Here is a 12683-nt window from a genome sequence, read left to right on the forward strand (position 1 = left end):
TTACAAATGAGATATCATGATGCTGTAATAAAAATTACTTAATGTGCTAGCGAGTCTTGGTCCCCTCTGTATTTATGTGCCCCTCCAGAGAATTATGGAGGTAGAATGACCTAATGCTAAAAAGGTTTGTATTCCTTGGGAGGGGAGGTGGGGAAATTGATATGTCAAAAAGTTCAAAAATAGCTTTCATTTTTTTAACCAAACATCTAATCAAAGATAAACTATGGTCAGCTGACTACTTGCTTTAAACCTGATGATACCTCCCGATTAAAACAGGTCTTCAAACCAGGGGCCAAGGCCCACATTATTTACTTGGTCAAGGTTTATTAACCTTTGCACAAAGACTTTGCCTTCATCTGGCACTCCACTACAAACTTATCCTTCCAGAATCAGTAGGAGATCACATACCATTGATAGGAGTCAGAAGTCAACTGTTTTTATGTCTACCTTGAAAATATGAGCTTATTGACTCTATGTCCAAAATTTTAATTAGCCTAATTATTTTTGTCTGAATATTTAGAGTTCCTGACTTCTTATCCTTGCCTTGCTAAAAACATTTCTTGATGAGCAGAGCTTAGTCTTTGAAATTCTGTTGCCATTCTTACTTGAAAAACAGGGAAGGAATGGCATTTCCTGTTTAACTCAGCTGTCTCCTTGGTTTGAGAATCTCATCTCCAAAATAAATAGTGGCTTTATTTGTGTAGTTCAGGTAATCTTTTGAAAATCTTGTGCATTCTGGAGGGCCTAACAAATAGGCCCTTGAAGCTGTGAAGGAGTTCAGGAAACTGTTTCAGAAACAGTAAACTGGCCACAGTGATTTCTGTCACTCTTCTAGCCATTATTCTCCCACAAAGTCATTTTGTTGATCTCCTAAGATTATTTCATTAAAAAAATACTAGTGATTTGGGTGTCTCATTTTTATTAGAGTCTACCTCAGGGGCAGGCAGTTATTTTGGGTGGAGGGCCGCTTACCCAGTTTTAGCAGGCTGTCAAGGGCCTCATAGGTAGCCCTGCCCCTTGACAAGTGTCCCATCTCCTGGTCACCATCTTGGGACCAATGTCTTTGGTCCCAAGACTTTGGGACATTGGTCCCATGTCCCATGGCCAGCACCGGTGGGGCCCAAAGCGGGTCACAGGCTGGGAGGGGTCTGTGGAGCCAGGCTGGGCTGCACCAGCAGGGAGAGGGGGGGAGCTGCGCCCCCCCCGTGTGCCTCACTGGGCAGTGTTGGCTGCTGCTGCCCGCCCAGAGCTCACACACTGGGCAGCCCACAGGCAGCGGTGATGGCAAACACTGCCCGGCACGGCAAGTGCAGGGGCCGCAGCTGCTGCTGTCACATGCAGCCCCAATGGGCGAGCCCAGAGCTGTGTGGGGCCCAGGCTGGTAGTGGGGCTGGGTTACGAGGTGGTGCTGAGTGCAGGTGGGGGAAAGCAGCCCCTTGCCCACCCCATGGCCGGCACCCCATGCTGCAGCCGCTCACAGCCTGCCTGGGGCTGCCTGTGCCTGCTCCGGACAGCCCCGCACGGACTGCAAGTGGCTACTCCAGACAGCCCTGGCCATGGGGCGGGTGAGGGGCTGCTTTTCTCTGCACCGGGAAAGAGCAGGAAAGGAGCCTGGGGAAAGCTGAGTGGGGGGGGGGGAAGCAGCCCCTCCCCCACCTCCCTGCTGCAGCTGCTCACAGCCCACGCGGGGCAGTTTGGAACAGGCACAGGCAGCCCCAGGCGGGCTGCGAGCAGCTGCAGTGAGGGGCACCAGGCACGGGGCAGGGGAGAGGCTGTTCCCCCCCCGCCACGCTCAGCTTTTCCCTGGGCCAATTTTCCCCGGGCTCCTTCCCTGCCCTTCCCCTCCCCCTTCCCCCCCCTTTACCTGTGGTTACAGCATGGGGCAGCTGCATGATCCCAGTCCAGGAGGCCTGGCTTGGGCTTCCGACTGGGGGGCCAGGCTGGGGGCCCTGCTGTTGTGGGAGCCCACCAGGGCTTCCCCTGGATCCTACTGCCCTTGGTTCCTGTCATTTTTGACAGAGAAACATTTTCTAAATTTTTTAGGTGCCCCACAAGCTGGATACAATGGCCTCGCAGGCCAGATCTGGCCCACGGGCTGTATTTTGCCCACCCCAGTCTACGCTCTGTAAGATGGACCTTTTTACAGTGTCTGTACTTAAACAGCAATGCTTACTTGTCACCTATGGAACTTAGGCCTAAATATTTAATCATTAGTGTGCCAATAGGAACATTGCCAAGATCCCCTTTAATATTTTAGGGTATGCAGCAAGGATGAATGTACTGTCTTTTACATGTCTTCCAGAATAATGTTTGAGATGCCTCAAATGTATGATTTATCTCTTCTCTCTCCTTCCAGTAGGAAACTTGCACTGTTCTCAAGGGAGTTTTTGCTCACGAAGAGACTCAACAGAGCATTAGAATAGAACTGCCTCTCTTAGCCAGTTGTCGGTTCTCTTGGGTGTTTCACTGCCCAAAACTCTTGACAAAAGCCTTTATGCACATACAGGAACAGGCAACAATTGTGCTTTGCCCTATTCTGATTGTAGACCTAATACTTTCTGAATGCTTGTGGAATTCCATGGTAAACATAGCATGGGTCAACAAATGGGCATATCGTCTTTGTCCTGTTCCTTCATTCTCCAGCATTTAAATGTTGACATTCATTGTTGCAGCCAGAAGCAAGATAGAGGTCCGCAGCATTTAAAACACTGGCAACGTGCACTGGCTGGTGAACTGGTCATAACACACAGCAATGTTTTAAGGTTTCTTTCATCTTTTCTAAGTTAGGAGTCAAACCATACTTTTGTCTTTAAGTTGTAAGAAACTTATCTTCATTTGATTCTTTTCCTAGCTATTTTCGCTTCGGCCCATCTGGATATCTGCAAGGTTAGCCAATGAGGAGGTCCTGTCTTTGTTTAGATATGATATTGCCAAAGAACCGGTTTTGGAGAAACATGCTGGCAAGTTAATAAGTAGCATTATTTCTTTTAAAGCGATCCCCAGCATTGTGTTACAGAGCACAGTGCTGTTGGAGATGACCTGTATTAAAAGAAAAGTCAAATGGAATTTGCTATAGGAAACCCCACAGCACCTCATGCACAAGTCTCGGGTGGTGCTGCTGTTGTTGTGCATGGTTAAGCAGCTAGTGTTCCACCCCAGAGCCTTCTGACTGTCAGTAGGGAGGTGCGAAATGGTTTTGTTTCTTTCTGCTAAATACATAAATGAATATTTTATTCTTTCTATAAAAGGAATACACAGAGATAAGCAGTCTAAACAGTTTGAGGCAATGATAGCAGCTTTGAGATGTATATAGTTTAAGTGTTCAGTTTGCAAGTGTTAAAGCTAGACTAGTTTTATATAAGGGAGATAAAGGAAAGGTGGCATTGAAAAGAAAAAAGGAAAATTGCAAAGGAAATACTATATTTGAATGTCAGAATTATTTATGTGTCTAGGAAACAACTAAAATATTCTCTTGCAATCTGTATCTGAATTCTTGTAAATGGCTGCCTCTAAAAAGGACTCCATTTTGTCAGTGCTTGTTTGTTTTCTTACTATCAGTGTCAGTTTATCATTCCTTAGTTGCCGTCATTCTGAGGATGAGCTGTGTTGTTTTTGCTTTCCTAAAATCCATCCCTTTATGAAATGATTCCCTTTTCTGAAGGCAAAATGTTCCTCAAGCCAAGTAGGCCACATGTAAAGTTATTTTCTCATGCTCCTTTCTTCCATCCTTGCAGATAATGCAGTCTATGCCCCTCCCTATAGGAGCAAGGGGGAGATATGAGGAGACTACAGCCAGACTCCGAAGGGGCTTGAGAGTCAGTTGAGTTAGATACTGAGGGATGTGCAAGAAGACATAACACAATGTGGGATTTATGTGCTGAGCAGATGGAGTGATGGGTAGACAGTTTGTAGTGGAACTGAGATGAAGCTAAGGCTAAGTACGGACATTCAAAAAGCCTGAGGCAAAATTGATTTAAGCTGCATGGTTTTCTGTAAGCTGCATAGTTTAGATCATTAGGAAACAGAACACATATATTCACCCTTTTGTGGAGTAGGCAAACTTTAGCCTGGGTTTTGCCATTTTTAAACTAGTCTGTGTGCTGAACTTCTGTTTTGGGTATAGATGAGTTTTGTGTGCCAAACTTCTATTGTGGGTATACACTGGTTTCCAATCACTTATACCAGTAAAAGTGTGACATCCGTACCTGGCCTAAGATGGAGAGCACAGCTTGCAGATAGTGTTGGGTATGGATGGGGGTGAGGTGTGATAGTAGAAATTTCAGGAGCTGCAAATGAGAAAAAGAAGTGCTGTTTATAAGGAAAACAAAGTGGAGGCTAAAGAAGGGTGAAATTTTGTCTGTGGACCCCAAGGCATAAATTCCCTTGCCCGCTGAAGGGAAGTATAGGATTTTGGGGCATGACCTGTTAAGTTTGTTACTTATTGTCTCTGTGAATGGCTGGAGTCTGATGTCTTTTTAACTGCCATATGTTCACAATGGAACTGAGTGTGGAAATTGTGCTTTCTTTTGATCTGATGGGTGGAGCAGAGACTTCTCCTCTCTCGTGGCACAGGCAGTTCTCTGGGTCTGTGGTGTGGCACTCATCTTCAGTGCAGGTCTGATTCTGCTTTTGAACCAGTGTAGCAGTAAGTTACTGTGGACAGCTCATCCTCATTCTGTTCATACTTTTAACACAGAAGTATCCTACAGTATTTTCCTCCTGTATTGTAAATTGCTTTGGGTCTCAGATTACTGAGTGCTATATCAGTGTAAGAGTTTTTTTGCTGTATGTAATCTAACTGTATAGATATATCTGACAGGTATTTTTAGAAGCTTAAAAGGTTAGGTCAACTATTGAAAAAGCATCTGTTTCTTACTGATCTGGTTCAGGCTGGCAAGTTATTGGATTTCATTGTGGCTTTAGGATAGGTATTTTCCAAAACCCCATTATCATATTTCAAGAAGTACTTTTGCACACCCACCTGCCAGCCTTTTTATCTTTCTTGTTTCTGAACACAGCAAAATTTTGTAGTCTTTAAAAGTGATCACTGCTTGGGGGAGAAGGGATATTGGTAACTTATTTCTGAAACATTTCTGTTTTTAAAGGTACAGTAACTAAATACTCTGTCAGGCTAATCCAGCTAAGATGCTATAAGCACAATTCTGAAAAACCTATTCTTCACAAACTTATTATTCACAATTCTGAAAAACTTATTCACAACTTATTAGTGAAGATAGCACTAGAATCCTATTGTTTTCAGTTCGAATTTGTGCATTCATAGCACTAAGCTTTTTACATGCATATTCTTCTGCAGTATTGTCAAACCTTTAGAAAATCGATGTTCAGATGAACTGGACATAAATTTAACTAGAAAATAGAGTAGAGGAAAAAAATGATGCATAAGTTACCATTTTATCAAGAAACCATTTGAGGTAGACCTCAGATATTACAGAGTGGAGCTGCAGTAAAATTTCGTGGGAGGTTATAGTGATAGCTAGAAAGTACTGCTATGTTAATGGGAACCTGTAATTTGGATTCAGTTTTGCAGCACGTTTTATTTTCTTTATGTTTGCATCTGGCCTAAATTTCCAAAGCAGTTAGCGATTCTAGCTTTAATTTTTGGATTCTCAAATGAAAACTTTAAAGAAAAGCATCAAAATGTTAATGCATCCAAAAATACTAATTATATTTTTTTAAAAATAGGACCATATCAATCAGGTTTTTTTAAATGGATGCTAATACTTCCACGTAATGTTTGGACATTTTTTTTCCTTTTTGTAGCAAAGTAGTTTATATCAAATAATAACAGTAACAGTATTCACAGACTCAAATGAACACTTAAAACTCTGCTTCACTATCATCGTTGCCCTGTGCTTGCTCTATAGTATTTTATATCAGATAACATTTTTTTAAATTACAATAGAAATAACCTTTGTTTTTTTATTCCCTAATGTGGAATGGCCTCAGGGCATTCTGACAGTGTTAAGGCAGTAAAACATGCAGACAGACTTTTAAATAAAATACTTGTGCACAGCTGCATAACATAAATCATTCCTTCCAGTTTCTGAATAATAAATGTTTGCTGTATGAAAGTTTCCATGGTTCTTGTTTGACTTTATCAAGCTGGGGTTTTTTGAGGGGTGGGGGTTGTTTTGTTTTGTTTTTTGGTTTGTGAAAAATATTGCTGCTTAATTTTATAATCATACTGCCCTTTGTTGCAATTAGAATATAGCCATGGTGCAATCACAAAGAGGTTAGATTGCCAAGATCCATTTATTTTCATAAGAGTCAGCTCATAATTTACAAATAATATAGATGCTGTCCTTTATTTATGTCATTTATTTGTAAATCAAACCAGTGCATACATTGCTTTTAAAGCAGCAATAGGCAGAAGAAAAAAACAGCTAATAGTGTAATAATATTCAGCAGGGAATATAAAACTGTTATTTTTACACACAGGTTTTGCCTTTTTTCACGTGACATCAGAACAGCACTGAGGGATCATATTCCAGTGCTTCTGGAATGAATCTCCTAACACTACTTTAAATTAAAATATAAAAAAAATCGAAGTACCAATGAATAACGATTTCTGCATCTGCTGCTGCTGATTTTCTTTCACTGATAGAGTATCGGGTGGACAGCTGAAGACCTCCCTCCAGTTGCAAGGCACTTGGCAGACAACCAGGAGTTGGTGGCACATCTGTGTGACCTCTTGAGGATTTTGATAATGGAATTTTGGGGAGCCATTTATTTTACACCTATGATCATTTGTTAGTAATTATTATATTTATAAAGTGCTTTAATATGAAGGCACTTAAGGCACTAGATAAACAATTACAATATCATCCTGTGAAATAATTAAAATGTCTCAAAATATACTGTAAAAAGCTAAATAAAATTACATGATGGAGGGGTTAGGGTGGAACAATTACTGAGCATAGCTGACAACAGCAAAAATAAAATGTCCCTGAATTAGAAATGTTTTGAAATGTCAGTGGATGAGGAGAGATGGAATAATGCTACGGCGCATATGCAGGGAAGAATGTTTCATACTTTAAGGGAATGCTAAACCAAGATTTGTACAACCTAATTTTAGCAGTGGACTTTCTAAAAATATGGATAAAGGATGCCCTAGGACAGATATGACAGTACAAGGTTCATAGAATAGGTCTTAAATATAGTCATATCTCTACATGTCTTTGTGACAGGTGAAAGCTTATGGATATGTTTTGATGCATTAGACAGTATTGGTGCCAGCAGGTATTTGCCTACTAGAGCCTGGGATATAGCAGAAGCCGGCTATCGAATCCCAACCATGGTTGGCTAAATTCACAACAGTCATATCCTATAACATACAGAGTGGCAGTAACTGGCATCCACTTCCAAGGGAGATGAACTCAACTTCTTGCAGGAGACACTTTGGTACTTGATAGGAGCAGGAATCATATTTAGGGAATAATGGCAGGAACAGATGGTTCAGTGATCTGCCACGATACAGCTACAGTGGAGGCCAAAATCTGGTCCTCTTTTGTCAGCTGTGGTATTTTACAGCTCCTGATGAATTGTCAGCAAGTCAAAAGACAGTAAGTTAGAAAAGCAATTTATTTTAGTGACAAATGCCAAAGCAAGTGATCATTAAATTTAGGGGTTGTTAGGTGTCCTGTTGGAGGCAAATCAGTAAGGCATTGTTACTATTGGCATCTGATAAGTTTTGCTAATTGGAGCTTGTACTTCTTATAAAAGAATACAAATATTGTTTTTACCTTCCAGAACATTATTAAACCTATATTTAGATAAGTTTCATTATTCTTTCAGATACTGATGAATACAGACCGCCTGTATGGAAATCTTACTGTAAGTATTCCAGTCTTTAAAAAGAAAAAAAGTCTGATAGAAGTCTAATATGAAAAAGTTTCATGTCTGGTGTTTTTAAAACATTTAAAATATATTTTTTCATCAAAATATGAGCTCAGGAAACATTGTGCATTAGTGAAATGAATAGCATGTAACAGGATTTATCATTGTTTGGTGATAACTGCACTCCTCGATGCCAGAGACCAAGTGCGCATACGTAATTCAAAGACTGGATTCTAGAAAATTTACTAACTTGAGTGACCCAATTAACGTTAGGGGGAATATCCAAATGCAAGAATCTGGCAAGCCATATCCATTACAAACCTGTTGTCACATGGGAAATTTTAGGACCCATGTGACTTAATCACATGTATCCCAGGACTTGAAACTAGGTTTGATCAGAAAAATGCACGTGAAATACTATCTCAGACTTGACAGAATTAGTCCTGTTTCACTCAAGTTCTCTTAGAACCCAGTGAGATTTGGGGAGCCTGCCAGCCATCTCACCTGCTTGGCTGCTGGATAGCCTGGGCTTCCAACCTGAATTCCCCTTGCTGCAGTTTATGACCATTACTCCTTGCCTTCTCCCTTTGGCCAGAGAGAAGTGTTCATCACCACCCTCTCTGTAGCCTCGCTTCATGTATTTGAAAAATATTATCAAATCTTCCCTCAGTCTCCTGTTCTTCTGAATAAATAATCCCAGTTCTTCCAACTTTTCCTCATAAGTCATATTTCTTAGACCTCTAATCATTTTGACTTCACTTTGAGGCATCAGCCTCATGTTTCTTAAAGTGGGTTTCCCAAAACTGGACATGGAAATTCTCATAGAGAATTTTAAAATGTTTTGGTTTTCTTCCTTGAAGGAAAAATAGAAATTCTCTATGAAGCATCACCACCTTTCTCAGCAGATCTCTAGAACAGGCTTCACTAGACCCAGATGAATGAATAAGAGAAGTGTAAAATGAGATATAAAACTATTCTAAAGATGACTCACCTGTATCTTTTATTTCCTTCCTCTTATATATATTAAGAGGAAGACAGTAGACTTGATAAGGTGGGGAGCAATGAGGAAAAAAAGTAGGACTTCCTTTAACAGAAGATTTGACGTACAGTTACTTTTAAAATGCCCAGCCCTCCAAGTCTACACTTGTTAAAAAGTTCAAAAACACATTAACATCTGTTGTCAAGACATATGCAAGTGACACTTAACACAGGAAAAGAGTTTACTTCTCTAGGTTAGGACTTACGATCCAACATCCAAGAGAATGTAGCTATTTCAGCATGTCTGCATGTCTCGGAACGTGTACTTCTTTTTTAATTATTTTATTTGCATTTTCAACAAAGTTTTTAACAGATATTTTTAAGTATGAAAAGATCCTAAATATTATAGTGTGTGAATCAAAACTAGAATTCTTATTCACTGAAAACATGTAATAGATCTATAAAAATGAGATTGGAAAAGACCTTTTTTAGATAATTCAGTCTCCCTTCTACTGAACTAGGATTGTTCTCAAAATGTAGGTTTTTAAATATGGGTTTATAAATGAAACAGGCATTTTTAGTGTCCGTGGGTCCTGTAGAAGTTGGATGTTGGTTCCAGCAGTGTTTCCATAATCCAGCTTTCAAAAAATCAGGAGTCTGTCATAAAAAAATCCCCTAAAATAAATCTAAAAATAACAATTTTGATTTCTTTTTTTGATTTCCTTTCTGACCCTTTTGTAATTACAGTAAAATCCCTGTTATCTGGCATTTGAGTAACCGGAACACTCAATTAACCGGAATTTCTGGCACGGGGGGGTGGTATTTTGCATGCTGCAGCAGCCGCCACCCACCACCCGGCACTGCAGCTGCTCTGCGTGCGGCCGCCACCAATTCCCCTCCCTCCCCCCGCTCCACCTCTGGCTGAATACTGCCAGCCTCACGTAAACAGAAGTTTTAGAAACCTGTCATGCCCCATTCCCTACTCATGCCAGATAACAGAGATTTTACTGTACTTGCCTGCGGAGCTGACCCCTGTAGTAAGGCACTAAAAATTACAAGACTCATGACAAAATCATTAGTTTTGGCAATACTGTGTGTTCCTCAAAATTCTAGTTACAACATCATCTTTTGATACTTATTTTAAATAGTTAAAATAAATGAAAATCTAAATGGGGAGCAAAATAAATAAAAAGCTAAAGATATATCCTGGCTGTCTTCAGATGAATACATTTCAGGGAACTGAATGTGTATAACAGCCCCTGCAACTGCTGTCATATAATTGTAATGATTAGAACCTTAGTCTACTTGTGAAGTTTTGTCATATGCCAAGCCAGTAGCCAACCTTATTTGTGGCTTTTGAATTATAATCTGTAACTTCAGTAGTTTGTCATACACCAAGCCAGTCACTTAATATTAAGTCGTTTCAATATAGTGATCTGGAGCAAGCTTTTGCCTTGCAGATAAGAGCTAACGATAAAATTGGTATACACTCTATCTTCAATATTAAACATCATTACTCATAACTGCAATTCATCTAGCATTCATTACCAAATAGGCTGTTTTGCTTTTAGTTGTAAGTATGAATAATGAATCACAGTATTGTATCTTCTGTGAACTCAATGAATGCTGCTTTTTTGTTCATTTTCTTTTGTGCCATATTCTGTTACAGGGATGTTCAACCTTTATAATCAGCAAAGCTTGCTTTACAGCCTGCCAAGAGGTGAAGGCACACACACACCATTTGTAGCTACATAAAATATATTTTTCATTCCTCCATAATGAGAATTAAGTACAAACAACTGCAGACTTTGTTTGTGCTTCAGTCTGTCTTGGTGAATGAAGAGGAATGTAATGTTTAACTCCTCTGCCAATGATTTCAGGAAAGAAGCTGTAGCCAAACAGCTTTGCTCTTCGTGCAGAAATTAAAGGAAAGGGGTAGGTGTAACGGGGCCTTCCCAGGGCCAGTCAGAAGTTGGCCTGCCCACCTGTTTCTGGGCTAACCACCCACCTTTCTATCCTGCCCCACCTTGTTGTTTAATAATTGTTGTCTTCATTAGGTGGGAGGCTGCCCTTTGGCAGCTGTGTTCTTCTAGGCCTATGTATGCAGCTCCAACCACCCCTGTACTGCATCCCAAACCTTGCAGATGACACACACACACACACACACACACACACACACACGATGTTCCCTTACACCACAGCTGGTGCTCCTGGGTCTCACAGGGACCCTTACTTCCTCCCTGGAGCAACAGGTTATTGTGCTGTCCCTTTAGGTCTTTCTTTCGACCCACACTTGGCCTCCTTGTGGTAGAAGACTTACCAGGGTCAGGACTCGCCCCTGACTCTGTGGTTGAGCCTCCCTTCCCCCCACTCAGCCTCTGGCCCAAACTACAGCCTTGGGCATCCAAAAAATGCCTTGGCCTCTCCCCCACGCATGGGACTATGCCCACACTAGGGCCTCTACACCACGCCGTACCCTGGGGTGTTCTCATCATCCCCACAATCAACTACTCATGGGGCTGGTCCTTGTGCTGCCCCAGTTCGGCCCTACCCAGCCCCCCTCATGCACGGCCCTTCAGGCTTACTCCCCTTCAACACTACTCTGTGCGGGGCCACCTATATCTCTGCCCTTCCCAACTGCCCTCCCTCTCACACTACACAATGGGCCACCCTTCTCCAGGGCCACGCAACTATCCCCAGCCAGGGGCCTCTGGGGTCTCTCTACCCTGCTGGCTCAGGTGGCTGCAGCTGTGCCTGGCCCCACTCCTCTCCTGGGCTCTTCCACCCCCTAGGGCTCAGGTGGCTGTAGCTGTGCCTGGCTCTCATACCTGCTGAACTGTTGGGGCTAGGGGTTAAGGTACCCCAACCTGCCTTTTACCGGGCTGGTAACTGGCATGGCTTTTTCTGAGAACTCCTGCACCACCAGCAGCCCCACCAGGCCACCCGTCCCTGGCAAGGTGTAGTTTTAGGTCATGCCCAGAACCAAGAGCCTCCTAGCCATCCCCATTCACTCTTACCTTTACCTCCACATGTTCCTGCTGCAGCAGTGTTTCTGCCTGGGCTGGCAGCAGCAAACTGCAGCCTTTACATACCTGCTTCTTAAAATGGCTGCTGCCTTCAGGCATTGGGCAGCTGCCTGACTCTGCCCTTAAAGTGCAAACACCCAAAGGTGCACTGCCACAGTAAGGAACCACTTTTTTGTAATTTAACAAACCAGACAAAAGGAGGACAGTGTTTGAGGAGGAAGTCCTCTTCAGAAAATTTTTCCAGCATTCACTGATATATGTCAAAAAATTATTAGATTAAGCCCTTAATGAAGCTCTACAACAAAGCATGTAGATTCTGATACCTCTTGTATTTTTGTATCTAAAATTTTCTCTTTTCATATAAAATTTGAGAATTCTCCATTGTTCCTAGATTTGGACATGGTAATTGTGCCATTTGTGTTGGAGAAACTAGGGAAATTCTACTTGGGTGCATATAGCTGTTCATGCTGTGCTTTAAAGTGTACTAATTCTGTACCACTCTGCTGTTTTTCATCACTTGCAAAAAAGTGCTAAAGTTTGATTTGAGGACAGTAAAGGAAAAATGCTTTTTTTAAATTCAGAACAATGGGTATGAATTTTTCCAGATTGCTCTTATTGATTGCCTTATCATTCATCACTTTGCTATTTTTTCCATTCTGGTCTTCACAGATTTCAGGCATTTAATGCAGTTTATGGTTACCAAAAAAAAAAATGTTGAGGGTGAATGACAAGCATGGTGTGAGGGGAAAACAGCTCATTGGTTCACCTAATGTATGTGCTTGTTAACTGAACGAAATGACAGCATGTTTCAGAGTCATTTGC

The 12683-nt window shown here is 41.6% G+C and overlaps 1 protein-coding gene across 2 annotated transcripts in view; it reads left to right on the forward strand.

Annotated features, from left to right (window-relative positions):
* CHN1 (chimerin 1) overlaps positions 1-12683 on the forward strand; it is a 156035-nt gene that overhangs the window by 27475 nt on the left and 115877 nt on the right. For both annotated transcript variants that reach the window (XM_019554067.1, XM_019554066.1), the window contains exon 2: positions 7816-7854. In XM_019554067.1, the coding sequence (XP_019409612.1) occupies positions 7816-7854 (39 nt within the window). The remainder of the gene's footprint in view (positions 1-7815; positions 7855-12683) is intronic.

Source organism: Crocodylus porosus, unplaced genomic scaffold, assembly GCF_001723895.1.
Source record: "Crocodylus porosus isolate Cpor-Errol unplaced genomic scaffold, CroPor_comp1, whole genome shotgun sequence".
Taxonomy (NCBI): domain Eukaryota; kingdom Metazoa; phylum Chordata; order Crocodylia; family Crocodylidae; genus Crocodylus; species Crocodylus porosus.